This window comes from Oryzias latipes, chromosome 12 (assembly GCF_002234675.1).
Source record: "Oryzias latipes chromosome 12, ASM223467v1".
NCBI classification, from domain to species: Eukaryota; Metazoa; Chordata; class Actinopteri; order Beloniformes; family Adrianichthyidae; genus Oryzias; species Oryzias latipes.
This window is the reverse complement of record NC_019870.2, coordinates 8,705,531-8,721,836: the sequence shown is the minus strand read 5'-3', so window position 1 is coordinate 8,721,836 and position 16,306 is coordinate 8,705,531. Positions and strand designations below refer to the sequence as shown.

The following is a 16,306-nucleotide window of genomic DNA, read 5'->3' as shown; positions in this document are numbered from 1 at the left end:
TACAAGAAGGTGCACTGTCTCTTATCCCAACAATCTAGATTGAGGCTTTGGATGTTGGCAAGATCTACAAGATACGGATCTACCATGACGGATCGGGCATTGGGGACGGATGGTTCCTGGAGACAGTGGACATCAAGAGGCTGACCATGGCTTTGGTGCAGGTTGAGGTGAAAAAAGAGGAGGCACCCAAGAAAGATAAGAAGAAGGACAAGAAAAAGAAAAAGAAAGAAGAAGAGGAGGTGGAAATAATTGAGGAGATGCAGGAAGTGGTGGAGACATTTACTTTCACTTGCAACCGCTGGCTGGCCCGGGATGAGGAGGATGGAGAGATTGTGGTTGAACTGCTAACCGAGGAGAATGAAGACTTGGAAAGTATGTCGATCATGCATATTCAGCTCAACAATGTTAAACTGGAAGCCATCTTATGCACTTTTATTATGCTGTATGTTTAATGGATTTTCTTTCAGTGAACTCCTATGAAGTTCATGTGTTCACTGGGACCACGTGGGGGGCGGGGACTGACGCCAATGTTTACATTAATGTGTACGGAGAATCTGGTGACACTGGAGAACGGTGGCTCAGGAAATCCAACCACCTAAACAAGTTTGAGAAAGGGCAGGTAAACCTTTATATCTGGAACTTCATGCAGAGTTGCGGTAGAAAAAATATTTCCTCATTGTTTATGTCTTTTAAATTTGGATATTTCTGCTTCTCATAACATTGCAGTGCATGTGAACATGTCCACAAGGATACTTTGGAAATATTCCAGGCTAGTCTGTCAGAGCTTCAGAGTATGAAAACTGTGTAATTTCATGACTGTTAAGGCCATGTCACACAGCCACTACATTTGGCACATATTGAATGTATGGAAATTGAAAATTGGTCACAAGTGAATATTTGTGAAATAAGTAAAAAAAAAAAGTGTTCTTTACATGAAATTTTCATAGATGTATTACGAATGAACCATATCAAAACCACAGAAGAAGTACGAGTAACCCTTGTGCTATTTTAGGCACTTTAACATTGGGAGTTGGGTCATCTAGACCCACTAGACAGTGCGCTGAACCTTTTTTCTTCAATGATTTGTGATCTTCACTGGTGTCCATGGATTACATGAAATCTTTCCACCTTTATCCACCTTTGTCATGGTAGGGAGAACACGTCAATGTAAGGGTGGGGTCATCTAATATAGCACAAGGGATAAACCAGGAAACCGTGGAGCATGAGCCATGCGTGCTTTTTGGGTTGTTTATATGCAATTTATTAGTGATTTGTGCGTCAATTACATAATTTGTGTATATGCAATATAATAGTTATAAATCGGTACATGCGTGAAAACTCCATTGGACATGCACGGAAAAGATGTGGAAAGCAAAAGATTTGCATATGCGTCTTGCAAAAATCACGCACAATAATGTAAGATTTGCGTAATGATTGCATATAAACTCCGTAAAATATGTTTAAACTGCGTATTTCTCAACCAACCAAAAATTTTGAACAGCTCAAAAAGGTATTCATGTATAAACCCGTCACCCAAAACCCTTGAGGGACGTCAACAAATGACAAACTCAAGAAACACTTGTGAATTATGTATATCATGCGTGTATTAAAGCTCTTTGGAAATGAAAGAATGGAAAGAAAATCCACATGGAGATTCATCCTTGAAATTATTGTGCGAACGGTTCATACCTTTAAACACATTTTGAAAATTAACTATTTGTGGCAAAATCTTCAGCATATTTTCATACAACTGAGCTCTAATCTTAAAATTGCACAGCATTGGTTTTTAAACACTTACTTCAATTTTTAATCTTTACTTCCATAGGGCAATGTAATGGATTTCTTGATCGCAACTTTGTCACCCATGATTTTTTAATAATTAGATTCATGTACTTTGGTTAATTGTTTCCTTTTGGTGTTTTCAGATTTACAAATTCGTTGCAACAAAAAAATGGGCATTAATTAAACTTGATCAAAGTCACTTTGGTCAATATTGAGTTTATGGATAATAAACAAAATCAGCACCAAGAGAAGGTTGCTCTCTTTATTTGCACACAGTTTTGCATTGATCTGAAAAAATGTACTTTCAGGTGTTGCACCAGTTTTTATCCGCACTATATTGACTACTTTCCGAAATGATGTTATGAAAGTATCTAAATATAAAATGAAATGTCTACTGGTGTGCCTGATGTTGGCTCTCTAAACCAAATTTTAAGGGAGATGACCACATTATTTAAAAATGTTGTCTGTGCTAAACTAGGAGGACATTTTTGACATCACAGCGGTGGATCTGGGAGTCCTGAAGAAGCTGAGGATCCGCCATGACAATTCCCTGGCCAGTGCTGGCTGGTTTCTGGACAGAGTTGAGATAGTGGACAACAAAGACGATACAACGTCAGTAATGAAGTGGTGAAAAAGAGATTTATTGTTGTTCATTCCTTCATGTTCTAAACACGTTTTAGTCCCTTTTGGGGTCACCTGACACAGACCTTGTTTGGCCAGGCGACGTCTGAGCCAGCATGACCTGTGTTTCCTCTCACCCTCTGCAGGTGGTTTCTCACCCAAGCTCGGGTCCTCTACCAGAGGCCTTGGAGCTTGAGGGTCCCGGACCTGTATTTTTAATAAGGCCAAAATTACAAACAGCATTGTTTCAAAAAATGTCATAGCAATGGTTGAAAAAACATGAATGAATGGTGAACTTTAAACTATTAGTAATTCCTTTTGCTGAGGTTACTGATATCTTTTAATGGATGCAAATTCATCAACACAGAGCATCTTCAGAGTTCCACTATGTGGCATGAAGTGGAATTTAAATGTAACTATTTCTTGATTAACCATCAACAGAATTCATGTTTCCTTTTAGGTACTTTTTTCCCTGTAAACGCTGGCTGGCTGTTGATGAAGATGATGGACAGCTTGCGAGGGAGCTGGTCCCTGTGGATGAAGCTTTTATGAGGAAAGGGGATGAAGATGATGAGGAAGATTCTGAAGCTACACTGGGTTTGGAGCAGAAAGGTAAGAGTGGGATCTGCCTGACAAAAAACACTTTGGTGAGGCAGTCAAATATTTAATGACAATGACTATTTTTCTGCAGCTATGTCAACTACGTACACTGTAAGGATAAAAACTGGTGACAAGAAGTATGCAGGAACAGACGCAAATGTCTTCATGACCCTTTATGGCACCAAGGATGACACAGGTGCCATCTTTATTCTGGGTCAAATAAACCCGGACGACATGTTTGGATGTTCAATTGCTCTCTGTCGTCTGCAGGGATCATCACCATGAAGGCTTCAAAGACTCATAAGAACAAGTTTGAGCGGGGAATGATTGACGAGTTCACAGTGGAAGCAGTCGACATCGGACCCCTGAAGAAGCTCCGAATTGGGCATGACAACTGCGGTAAATGCAAAATGAAAATCTTCTGATGTTTGAGAACTCAATGCAGTGCATTTAAACGTGTTATCAAACACCTGTTGTGTTGATGTTTAAGGAGGAGGATCTGCTGGGTGGTTTCTTGACTGGGTTGAAATTGATGCTCAGTCTTTGGGGCAGAAGCTCCGCTTCCCTTGCGGCCGCTGGTTGGACAAAGGGGAGGATGATGGAGCCATCGTCAGGGATCTTTTTCCAAATCCTCTTCAAACTGAGTTTTACACACCATGTAAGTCGTCGTATTGTTAACATTTAAAGTATATACAGCTCAATCGAATTGGTTTATAACTTATAAAAAAGTCCAAAGTAAATGATTTTCTTGAAATGATTCCTTTGCAGCTCATACTGAAAACGCCATTTGTGTGTATTTTAAATTGTAAAGAGTTTCTCCTCTTTTCTTCTGTTTAGTTGTTCCCTATGAGATAAAAGTTTTCACCAGCGACGTGTTTGCAGCAGGAACAGATGCAGATGTCTTCATTGTGCTGTACGGCCGAGAAGCAGTGTGCACCCAGCAGAAGTCTCTGTGTGTCAACAAAAGGGAGAGGAGAATGTACTTTGAGAGAGGAGCTGAGGACATGTTTATTGTTGAGGTACGAAGAGTCAATGATGAGTGCAGAAACAGCTCATTTATTCAACTCAGGCATTTAAGAACAAGGTGTATGCCGGTTCTTGAATGTGCTTTTTGCATAGTGTTCACACGGGACCTGATATTTTCGCAAGTACTGATGCTTGGAAGAGGCCCTGATTGTTTCGTTCGATGGACATGTGTTTTGTACATAGAGCCCGAAAATAGTTTTAAAACATTTCATAGAGACGCATGAACATTAAAGTTTTGAATGCGTAAGCCTGAAATGCACAAGTACGAGTTAACATAGACTTTTAATTAAAAGGGGTCGCTTGAATCGAGGCTGGTGTGAACGCATGAGACCCAGAACAGCAGAAGCGTGACTTTGTTGTGGTTTCTGTATTTAGCAAAGTGGCCTTCTCTCCTCACAGCTAGAAGATGTGGGAGATGTAATTGAGAAGATCCGGATCGGCCACGACAACCGAGGGGTCAACCCCGGCTGGCACCTGGACAGAGTGGAAATTAGACGTCTGCTGAGGAAGGGAAAGGTGCAGACGGCTGGCGCTGTGGTGTAGAATGTCTTCCATGAAAAACACACAAACAAACATTTTCACCAGGCTAAAATTACTGCAGCAACATCAACGTTTTTTTGTGGGATTACTGTAGGCATTTTTTTTTTTAAATCTTATATTGCAGCTTTTGCAGGGATAAAAAGACAACATTTGTCCAGTGTATTTAGTGGGTTATGCACTTATCCTTGTGCAAAACTATGTTATTGTAAATCTCTCAGATTTGATAATTATTTTGTTACATGCCAGGGGTGTAACAATTCACCTAAAAGACAATTCGATTCATATCATAATTTGTGCTTGCTGATATGACTCAGTCAATATTGGTTCCATTTGAACGATCCGATTCGATCCAATTCATTGACCTAAATCCTGGACATCTTTAGCCAAAAATTCAACCAGTGTGACTCAGAAGATTTCCAGATTTCTTGTATTTCTTGCAAGATAAACAAATGTAAATTAAATATGTGTACAAACAAACAAGTAAGCAAGAATTAATATCAAATCAATTTTCATAAAGTTCAGCACACTGCTATTTTTCCACATCAAAATAATCCAAATGGAACATTTTTAGAACATTCTATCCCACTGACTTCCTGTCAGACATGTCTTTGCTAAATTCCAATTGTTTCCACACATTGGACTGTAATAAAGCATTTATCATTTGATCCTTTTTTAATAATCAATTTATTTAATTTTGAAATGATTTCATATATTGGTCAACTTGATTAACAACTTGCCTCAGACAGATTGATCTGGTTGGATCGTAGGAATATACATCTATTTATTGATAAAGTCGATTAATCATTACACCTCTATTGTATGAAGCTCTGAATAAATAATCACATAATCAAATGATGTGATAAAGCAGCAGACTCAGCATCTTTTCTTCCAAGTCCAGTTTTGGCCAGTAGAGGGAGGTGTTCTCCTGATAAATGAACAGCTCCCAGGTTTAGGTTTCTCACGATTTTCCATTGAAAACTTTGTCTTCCGTTAATATTTCATGGATAATAAGTTTATTTATTTATAGGGATCAGAGACTACCATTTTCCCCTGTGAGTGCTGGCTTGCAAAGTCTGAGGATGATGGAGAAACTGTGAGAGAACTGGTACCTTCTGACATTATAACTGAGAAACTCTCCAGAGATGGTAGCTTGAAAGTGACCGAGGTCGAGGTGGAAGATGCCCTGGAGAGTACGTGACAGCCTCTACATTTTTATGCTTCAGATACTAAAAATTAGCCTCAAATGAGGCGATAGCAGTCCCCCCACCTCACTTTTTTTGTGTGTTTTTGATCCAGCTCATACCTACAACGTTTCCGTGATGACAGGAGACACGCATGGAGCTGGCACTGATGCCAACGTCTTCCTCACCATCTATGGAGACCTGGGGGACACTGGGGAGAGGAAACTAAGCAAGTCAGAAACAAACAGCAACAAGTTTGAACGAGGATCTGTAAGAAAATTCACATTCCTAACCCCTCTGTAACACAAAAACTATCCTTTTTTTGTTAAGATCAGCAGTCTAGTTTAACAGGATTCTGACATGTTTTCCTTTAGGTGGATAAGTTCACCATAGAGGCAGTTGACCTCGGCCAGGTTTTCAAAATTAAAATCCGCCATGACAACAGCATGATGAGTGCTGACTGGTTCTTGGACCAAGTGGAAGTGTTTGATGCTGATACAGAGGAGGTCTACCTGTTCCTGTGTGAACGCTGGCTCTCCAAGAAGAGGGAGGACCGACGTATTGAAAGAGTCTTCTATGTCAAGGTACCACACAAAAAAAGCTGTCTTTAGAAATATGCAAGGGTGTAGAAAAGAAACCCAAAATAACAAGTAAACACAGTTTTCATATAATAGATTTTCACAGTGTTTACTATCAGTTTTTTACCAACATTTCTTGGCAGTCTTTAAATTGCTGATGATTTTTCAGGCTATGGGTATAAATAATTGATTGGCACAAACATTTTCAAGGAAATGCTCATGTTTACCAAGAAAGCACTGATGGCTATAAAACTGTTTAAGTCATAACAAAAAAGCATAAAATGAGTCTTAGACAAGTGATATTTATGTTTTTGTTTCATTTACACAGTGGATTTTTGTTTCAAAGCTTTTGTTATAAGGAATGTCACCAGGGTTTCCTTACTTTTTTGTGTTGTGAATCTTTTTTGGTTGTTGTACCCTGATGATACTTTAAAACAGCTTAAACCGAACACAAGATAAGAAAACAAGTAAGGATAAAAAAACATCATAATGTGAAACTGTATTCAAATTTCTTTTTACAAATATTCTTCAATAATAAGATCGGATTTGAAATAAAAAATTTATTTAAAATAAGACCAAACTTTAATCATATTCTAGAATGAGAATTTTGCATCTGTCATGTAAACACACAAGATTTTTGTGGTAATTGCTAGTAATGTGGGGAGCTAATTGACTGCCTTCCCTCTCTGTAGCTGAAAAGCAATATATACAGTACATATAAAGAACGAGGCCAGAGCTGAAAGGAAAAAAAAATTTCTTAGCTCATATCATACTTTGACTGCAAAATCTTTATATCTTCCAGTCCTGCTTACTTGAGAAAGAAACGGAACAGAAAAATGTGTTCTTTACTTTCAAGCCACATTGTAAAAACAAAATTTTCTGGAAGTTCTCACTGGAATCAAAACCTCTGTGACCAGAAAAGTTTTCCAGACAGGAATAGTTTCCTCTTTTCTTCCAGCACACGAATCGTCTCTCCATGTTACAAAAGTTTGATATAACGTTATTCTATAACACGCTGGGAAAGCACAAATTGGTTACAGCAGTAAATCTTCCAAAGGAATCCTCTGCTTGTTCAAAACTTCAAAGCACACGCATTAAGCCTCATTTTACTGCGCTGACCTTTCAGTTCTGAAGAGGTTTCCGGGTCAGTTTGTTTGTTGCACTAACAGTTCATCTGTTTTTCAGGGCTACGAAGGAGTCAGAGAGAGCTTGAACAGTAAAAAAATGCCAGCTTTGACAATGAAGAGCCTGGACAGTAATATGAATAAAAAGAGCAAGAAGAAGAAAGAGGAAGAAGTTGAGCTTTCTAGTAAGACCTCTCAGGAGATTGCTATTAATAATACCCTAATAAATGTGTTGGTAATATGAGTGCCTTATCTGTCAAGTTATCCCATACCACATCACCATCTGCACTGGAATGGAGCGTGACGCCAGCACTACCAGTAGAGCCTACGTGATCATCGTCGGGGTCAACCACACCCAGACAGAGCGGCTGTGGCTGGACCTGGCAGATGAGAGAAAGGGCTTTGAGGCCGGCTCGCTCAAGAGCTTTGAAACTCACGGCTCAGACGTGGGGGAGATCAAGAAGGTGGAGGTGAGAGTTCGTCCAAAACGTCATTCCCATTCTGTCGCACTCTGAAAAATATCGCTTTGCTGCTTGAAATGACTTTGTTATTCCCACGCTGCAGCTGGGGCATGATGGGGCCACCCCAGAGAGCTGCTGGCTTGTTGAGGAGCTGTCTCTCGCTGTGCCAACCAAAGGGGTCAAATATACTTTTGCTTGCAAGTGCTGGCTGGCCAAAGACAGAGGGGATGGGTTGACTGCAAGAGTTTTCAATATATTGGATGCAGAGGCCATTTCTATCTCCCAGAAGGTATCAAATTAGCGATACAGAAAAACATCCATTTGTTATTTCCTTCAAACTCAAATATTTCATACCATTATAGAATAAAAATCAAATCCCCTACTTAATACGGTGAACAGCATTGTTCATTGGCTACAAATAAATTTATGTCATGTTTGGATAAGAATCTTTCGTATTTGGGCTTCTGTTGTTATTAGCATTTAGTGATATGGATGTTGGGACCTTTAATTGTCAGGTGATCTACGAGGTGACGGTGGAAACAGGAGACGTTCAGGGCGCAGGAACAGACACCCAGATCTACATGTCTGTGTTTGGGGCCAACGGCAGCACAGAAGAGATGCTGCTGGAGAAGAACGAGGACAGGTACGGCAAAAAAAAAAAAAAAAAAAAAAAAAAATGAAAAAGAAACACTTTTCTGGTTTGATTAAGCACTGAAATCAGCATTTAAGTTCCAGTGAAGTTCTTCTGTGTGCAGAAAGTGATAGGGCACATACACATGATGATAACTTCTCTGCAAATAATTAATACAACAAAGTGGTTTTACTTTCTAAGGTTCTAAACTATGAACATCAAATGGACATTGGGGGTTTATGTAGACATGAAACATATGGACCTACTAAAGTCCCAGATAAGGCAAGACAACTTCTGTTCAGACAATAAGTAAAGGGGATCCTAAAAGTCTTATAAAATACATTTGTTTGCTATAAAATCACAATAGCTTATGCTCACTATTGCTCATCTAGTCATGTTTAAATCTGACTTCCCGAAGTCTCAGAAGATGGAAAGGTTTCTTAAAACGAAATTACTTTTTATACTATCTTTTTTAAGTCTTTGGTTATTAGTTTGTGCAAAAATAAGTTAGGGGGTCCTCCAAAACAAATAATTAGATTGAGTTTTCATTTTTATCTTTTCCATTTGTATAATTGAGGCATTGTGGCCCTGCAGACCCACCATCATCTTTTGATCTATTTTAAAAGCATTCCCAGTGGTTTTCAGCCATAACCAAAAAAAATGTGTCGTACATAGCTTCTGCAGAGCAGCAGTTATTTATTAGAAATTCACCTCTGAGGGACTCTTGGCGTTGAGCAACCTTTGCTCAATTAGGGGAAAACCTAATAAGAGCTCTCTGTTTACAAGCTCTCCTGCTAGCTTACAGCCCCTTACAACGCCATCCTAACATTAATGGTGCGACAAAAATGGCGAGCAGTTTTGAGCCAGATGCTAACTCAGACGAGGAAAATGAAAACGTACATGGATCCAGTCATCTACCATTGGAATGGATAAGAGCAGGTAGTTTGTGGCCCGTCCAGTGTATTATCAACGTCACAAATATGATCTTTTACAAACATCTGCTCCTGAAATACTCAGAAATGCAACTTTAAGCTTAATTTTCTTTCTTTTTATCTTCAGAAAAATGCCACTAGAACATGTTAAAACACAATGTACACCATTTTTATCCAAGTTGGTCTCTAAACTGAATTTCATGACAAATGTTTTTGGTGGGCAACAGGTTTGAGCGCGGTCAGGAGGACACTTTCAACATGGAGATTGATGACATTGCTCCACTGAGGAAAATGAGGATACGAATTGACGGCTCCGGCAGTCGACCTGACTGGTTTCTTGACAAGGTCAGTGCACAAGGGCGAGCCATCAAACATCAAGCTGTGTTCTCCTGCAGATCTGCTTTGTGAAACACAGAGCCAGATTTAAAAAAAAGCAGAATAGTAATTCATTTATTTTTTTTCAGATCTAGTTGAACAGGTCAGGTTTTTGTTTTTATAATCGGCAATGCATAATTTATGTTGCATCATCCATATCGGTGTCAATTTTACTTTGTCTTTTTTTTCCACTGCCAAGATTCTCCACAAACACACACACACACACACACACACATCTTTGTCTGTGGATGAACATGTAAATTAAAACGTCACACGTCCACAAAGGCAGGTGAACACACTCAAACACGCACTATATTGATCAACTTGTTTTCTTCCACTGCAAACCTTCTTCTAAGAGTAGCACAGTAGACTTGATTTTTTTTAGATTCACAGCTGTATTTCTGATGCACAAATCACTGCTCCGTCACTACAATTGACAGAGCTTGATTGCCTTCTGAAATGATCCTGTGCAGACTCCATCACTCTCTGCCTCTAAATTCGTCCTGAAGTTCCAGGCAGAGAGCTTTGATGAAAGAGAATGCTTTTCCTATGCAAATTTCTGACCTGGTAAAGCCAGTATGTCTGCAGAGCAGCACAGCAGTCAGGACCAATATCAAACCCTGTCTGTCTGTGCCAGGGACTCAGCAACTGTGAAAATCTCCTTGACTCGACCCTGCACAGAGCTGTGTGTTCAGCATTTCAAGCAGATGTGCTGCTTTTATGGGTTGCTGGGTCTGTGTGTTTGGAAATAGACTCAACAGAGAGCTGGGCAGCTTTCCAGCATAGTAATCAGCCCAGAAACATTTAAAGAAAGGGGAGCCAATGCCAGTGACGTGGGTCCAAATCTGTTTGAGAAGTAAGAGATTCTCAGGCTAAGTACTGTTTGGATTTAAGCATCTTTCCATTATATGAAATTGCACATATTATGCTTTATAAATTCAGCAATTAGGGATTTGGTTTGGTAATGCCAGCAGCACATTCCGCTGCAATCTCTTCTAAACTAGCTATGTAACATGGTAATAAAAACAACGTTAGTTTCATCTTGTTTGACCATCAGCTGCTTACGGTTCTTTCTACCTTAATCATGACAGTGATGTCTGCTTTAAATGTGACCCAAACCCATTGGAGTGTTTTTAAAAAGAAAACTCGGTTCTTCAGGTGATCATGCGAGACCTGAGCACAGAGGAGGTGTCTGTGTTCACCTACGAGGACTGGCTTTCCAAGACACGTGGACCCAAAAGGAACATGATTTGTGAGATGGCTGCTGTGGTGGATGAAGAGGTGATGGTAGAAATCACAACCTACATTGTCCAGGTCAAGACCAGCGACATTGCAGGTACAGCACTCAGCTGACAACAGTCCACACTGAACAGATTTTTCAAAAAAGTATAGCAGCATGGATATTGACGCTTAATTCTTGCAACATTGTTATAAAGGAAGGTTAGCTGCTCTAAACACTGGGTTGTAAAACTGACTGGAGCATAGTCACTTGGGGAAAAATGTTAAGTTGAGTGTCGTCTGTATAGCTGTGATATATAAGATTGCTTTATGTGGCCTATAGGAATTATTGTACAACTGTTAAATGGTATTGGTTCAAATTCATAACCCTGAGGGACACACATTAAGCTATGTTCACAGCCACCTCTGCATCACTCATTCAAGAGGCCACTTCCAATGTAAAGTCTACATAAATGTGTCTTTCGGGCTTCTGTGTTTCAAACTCTCACGTTCACATGTACACAGGTTTTTATTTGGGCTCCACTTACAAAACCTACAGCCATTTGAATGTGGGTGGAAAGTTAAACCAGGTTGAACTTTGACCAATCCGTGGCTTGGATTTGGTAGGAACGCATGGATGACGTCACTTAATTTTTACCGTTTGAAAGTAGATGATCTAAGGGGAAATTAATAATTGCTGTTTGTGTTTAGAGCTTTAAATAGAAAAGGCCTGGATCGAGATTCAGGAGATTTGTTCTGCTTTAACATTTCACTCCAGGCCTCTTGGAGGACATGAACTAGTAAACAGTAGCAAAAGAACGTGCCTCACATGCCTGGTGTGTACATACCTTCATAGTGAATTTCAGATGTAGGGATGGGGATTTTGAGATGTGATGTGACCGAGCTGCACCCAAATGTCCCCCAAGTCATAATAACTCAGATTAGGAAGGATCCAATTTGCTTCGGCTGGGTTTAAATGTAGTACTTTGAGTATTGATTTCTGATTCCAAATGCATTGGGGATTTCAACATTTTTGACCATCAAAGGAAAAGATTAAAAGCGAATTAAGCACCACTCAATAGTTAAAGCTGTAAAAACTTTATTTCTTTTTAATTTAATGAAGCTCGGGGAAGAATCCACTTAGATTAGAGTTTAACTTGGAGTTGGTCAACTTTCCCAAAAAGCTGGGTTTTATTTAAATAACAGATGAAATATTTCAGGAACGTATGCAAGAAAGCAAATAAACTATTTTGGGGGCATATGGCAAAGTGTCTAGTGTGTCTAGCAGGCTCCTCACATCCATGTAACCTTTTGTCTGAAGTTTAACTTCAGGTCTGCTCCATGGATGCTCAAACTGAGTGGAGCAGATTGATCGGACAGATAATCTGTGTTTCTTCATTAAAGAAAGACGTTTCATCTGTCAAGTGTCAAATTTTTCTGTCCACTCTCAAGATATCACACACTCCAGTTACTTTACGTAGATGAACCATATGATCTTCAATCTTCTCACTCTTTAATTGAAAACTGAATAACTTTACTGAGTCAATTTCTCCACACTAGTCATCATTCTTTTTCAAAATGCTCAGACATGGGTATAGCGCATTTGATGGGTGTAGCGGGACTCCTGCAAACAACTGTGCTTTCAAAAAGTAGAAAAAGTGGAATAATTCCTATGAAAGTCCCATATGGCAATGAGCACATCTTCTTCAGAAGGGCCTCACTTGTCTGCGCAGTCCTCTGGGTGCAGTATTTTCTGTAGCTGCTTGCTAGCTCTGATGATCAATACGATGGGATGGAGCGGAGTATGAGCCGACTTCAAAGGATTGCTCTGTGCCCCTGGCAGCTACTAGAAGCTAAGATTCATCTCCGCACTAACACTAAGATTCAGAGTGGAATAATGAGCCTGGCTTTGGGACATCCGAAGCACTGACACAAATGCTGGTGCTCAGGCAATACTGTGCAGGATGTAGGTGTGTCTGAAGGATAAAGGCATCAAGTATGCAGGTTTACATCTGGTTTGATGAAAGCAAAAGCCATTTAAAGGTGGTAAATGCATTGAGTGTGAATGAGGACACTGCAGACCTTTTCATCTAGCATCTCCCAGACTGCTGTGAAATGACAAAGCACAGGGGCTTCAAAGAAGAGATGTCTGAGTCATACAGGGAAGCACTCCCTGCTGCCTTCCTGATAGATTTTTAAATAACTTTCTTGCGATTATAGGGCAAGCTGAAAAGAACAAAAAGCAAATGTATTTTTATGTGATTTGCCAGCAAATGCTAAAATTCAAAAACTGTGTTGGAAACAGCAAAGACCTGCAACCTTCAAAGGGTTTGTTGTTTTATTTCTCCACGACTGACATAAATCTCTCTCTTCAGGAGCCGGCACTGATGCCAATGTGTGGATAATCATTTTTGGAGAGAATGGCGACACCGGGACTCTGGCCCTGAAAGAGTGCAACAAGTCTAACAAGTTTGAGCGCAAGCAGGTGGATACATTTCGCTTCACTGACATCCTCAGCCTGGGAGACCTCTCCAAAGTGCGGGTCTGGCATGACAACTCAGGTCAGCAACTCCGATTTGACACTTGAACACCTGAGCATTAGCTCCAGTGTTAATATTCCTTCGACTACCGTAACTCTTCAACAATTTATGCAATCCCAGCGGATTTTGAAATGCAGTTTTGCACTGATTTGTAACGTCTTACAGCTGGGAAATGCTTTTGCAACTGCCGTAAATCAGCTGATAATAAGCGTGGGAAAAAGATTACTGCCTTTTATTTTAGTCGTGTTTTATGATTTTACATTTTTTCTGCTTTACAGACTCAAAAAAGCCGAACAAGTTTATTTTTGACAATTCTCTAATTTTTAAATACAAGCATTTTCCCCAAAGCTTATGATGTACGCATGCTTTGTGATCTTGCTGTGTTTGTAAATGTAGACTAATCTAGTCAAAAATAGTTGCCATGTTTCTGTATATTACTTTGCAGCAGATGTTTATTTATAATGTGGGTCGGGCAGTTGGGTGTTCAGATTTTTGTCTTTGTGCTCACCTGTTTTAATTTATGGGTGTTTGAGGAATGTTTCTGACGAGGTAACGTTTTTGCATCAAAAAGCTTAGAAATTTGCTTTTGTTTTTACATTTTGGCTTCAACAGAGAGTTGAATCGCTCGCTCCTCAATCTGGAAGTGTAGACATTTTATGCAGTAGTGGATGCAGTTTATTTTTTCTCCTAGAGGAATGTGGCTCCGAAAGTTTTATTGTATGTAACTTTAATTTTCTTTGTTTTTACAATTGTTCCTTGATCTTTATTCATGAGACAAAGTAAAGTGGAACTGACAAACAGTCAGTGTAAAATAAAAGTAAAAAAATAACTAAAGACTTGATGGTTTTTCAAAGAAAAAGTATGCAAATTAGTGATCGAGTAGTCTAAACGGCTCAATTCTTTTCCCGTCTTGATCCAGGTATGGCTCCAGGTTGGCATTTGGAACACGTCGATGTAAAGGATGAGATCATGGACAAAACATTTCGTTTCCCTTGTGACCGCTGGCTGTCCAAAAACGGCGAGGATGGACAGATAATGAGGGAGCTGCCCTGTGGCAACAATGACTACTTAGATCTGAACGAGAAGACCAGTAAGACTTTCTCATAACACAAAAAAGCAATTGCCAAAAAACCTCAGATTGTTGATATCTGCTTCCTGTAACTTTTTATTTTTCTTCTACAGAATATGAAATTTGTGTCACAACTGGAGCTGAAGCTGAAACCAAAGAGAATGTGTGGATTATACTTGAGGGAAAGAAAGGCAGATCAAAGGAAATGGTAATGGAAAACTCCTCAAAGAAGAAGAGGTTCCTGAGGTAAGTAATTCTGACAAGATTAACAGCCAGAGCTTTTATTTTGCATGGGAAAACTCATACATACTGCCTTTTTTCAGATCCTTTCAGTTTTTTTTGAGCTCTCAAAATATGGTTCCACTATCACAATATGAACTTTGTTCAGGCATATAGCTTAAGTGTTCATGATACAAGTCACATTAATCTTTTTGTTTCCAGTGGAAATGTTGACAGGTTTGAGTTTTCCTCCAAGAACCTGGGCGATCTCACTGCCATCTGCCTGGGCCACACACCCAAAGATGGAAAGAAAGTAAAGGGGGAAGCTTACTGGCATGTGGAGGAGATCGTTGTGACTGAAAAAGAACTTGGAAACAAGTGAGGCCCCTGCTATTCCGACGTTAAACATTGCTTTCCAGTGAAAAAAAAATAAGCAACCTAAATTTGACTCTCCTTAGGTATGTGTTCAGCTGCAATGCCCTGGTTCTGCTCTCTCCAAAGAGGGATGAATTCTTGACTTTTGAGTGCACAAAAGCCATTGAGAGCTTTGCCAGCAAAGCTCGCAGCCTAGTGCCTGTTAAGTACGAGATCATCATCATCACGGGTGACGAAAAGGGAGCAGGCACAGATGCCAATGTTTTTATTACTATCTACGGCTCCAACGGGGATTCTGGGCGTCGACAGCTCCGGCAGAAGTTCCGAAATCTCTTTGAACGCGAGCAGACGGACCGTTTCGTCCTGGAAATGCTGGACATGGGAGATTTGTGGCGGGTCCGCATGGAGCACGACAACTCTGGTCTTAGCCCCGGCTGGCTGCTGGACCGGGTGGAGGTCACCAACACGGCCAACGGTGTCACCACCATCTTCATCTGTGGGAAGTGGCTGGACAAAAAAAAGGCTGACGGACAGATCTTTAGGGTTCTTTACCCCAAATACTGAGGATGACGCCTTCTCTTAAATGTCCAGCAGGAGAAGCATCCACCTGTTGTAAAGCACTGACCAAAGAGGTTCTGCTTCTGACCAATTTCATGTCTCAGGTGATGAGGATAACTAAAAGTCATATTTTGTATGTATTTTGGCTGTCAGGAAAAATGTGCCATTCTTTGTAAACGTGCGGGTTTTGTAAGAATAATTTTTTTTTCTATTTTATATGTTTTAAACCTGTGGACTGGAAACCATTTTTGAATCCATTTCATTTTGTATCAATACCAGATTAATAAACGAGTTTCACTGGAAAGTTGTCTAAACAAGACGTATTCTTCACAAATGCATCATCTTTTAAATAAAATAACACGATTGCTTTTACAAGATGAAGCAACAGTTGCTTTTTTAAAGCTTTAACACTTTAGTGGAAAATAAGTATTACAAAATTAGCATTTTAATCTAGATTCATGTTACATGCTCCCAGA

The 16,306-nt window shown here is 39.8% G+C and overlaps 1 protein-coding gene across 1 annotated transcript in view; it reads left to right on the top strand.

The window, feature by feature from the left end:
- Window positions 1–16,133, top strand: part of loxhd1 (lipoxygenase homology domains 1) — a 36,074-nt gene extending 19,941 nt beyond the window's left edge. Inside the window, exons 20-42 of the mRNA XM_023961108.1 lie at window positions 39–372; window positions 468–619; window positions 2,261–2,394; window positions 2,864–3,015; window positions 3,095–3,199; window positions 3,274–3,402; window positions 3,497–3,661; window positions 3,841–4,022; window positions 4,429–4,545; window positions 5,597–5,759; window positions 5,866–6,020; window positions 6,125–6,334; window positions 7,514–7,637; window positions 7,714–7,922; window positions 8,017–8,202; window positions 8,429–8,556; window positions 9,704–9,821; window positions 11,010–11,187; window positions 13,445–13,630; window positions 14,529–14,699; window positions 14,792–14,924; window positions 15,120–15,275; window positions 15,356–16,133. Of these exons, the coding sequence (XP_023816876.1) occupies window positions 39–372; window positions 468–619; window positions 2,261–2,394; window positions 2,864–3,015; window positions 3,095–3,199; window positions 3,274–3,402; window positions 3,497–3,661; window positions 3,841–4,022; window positions 4,429–4,545; window positions 5,597–5,759; window positions 5,866–6,020; window positions 6,125–6,334; window positions 7,514–7,637; window positions 7,714–7,922; window positions 8,017–8,202; window positions 8,429–8,556; window positions 9,704–9,821; window positions 11,010–11,187; window positions 13,445–13,630; window positions 14,529–14,699; window positions 14,792–14,924; window positions 15,120–15,275; window positions 15,356–15,836 (4,068 nt within the window). The 3' untranslated portion in view covers window positions 15,837–16,133. The remainder of the gene's footprint in view (window positions 1–38; window positions 373–467; window positions 620–2,260; window positions 2,395–2,863; window positions 3,016–3,094; window positions 3,200–3,273; window positions 3,403–3,496; window positions 3,662–3,840; window positions 4,023–4,428; window positions 4,546–5,596; window positions 5,760–5,865; window positions 6,021–6,124; window positions 6,335–7,513; window positions 7,638–7,713; window positions 7,923–8,016; window positions 8,203–8,428; window positions 8,557–9,703; window positions 9,822–11,009; window positions 11,188–13,444; window positions 13,631–14,528; window positions 14,700–14,791; window positions 14,925–15,119; window positions 15,276–15,355) is intronic.
- Window positions 16,134–16,306: the final 173 nt, after the last annotated feature.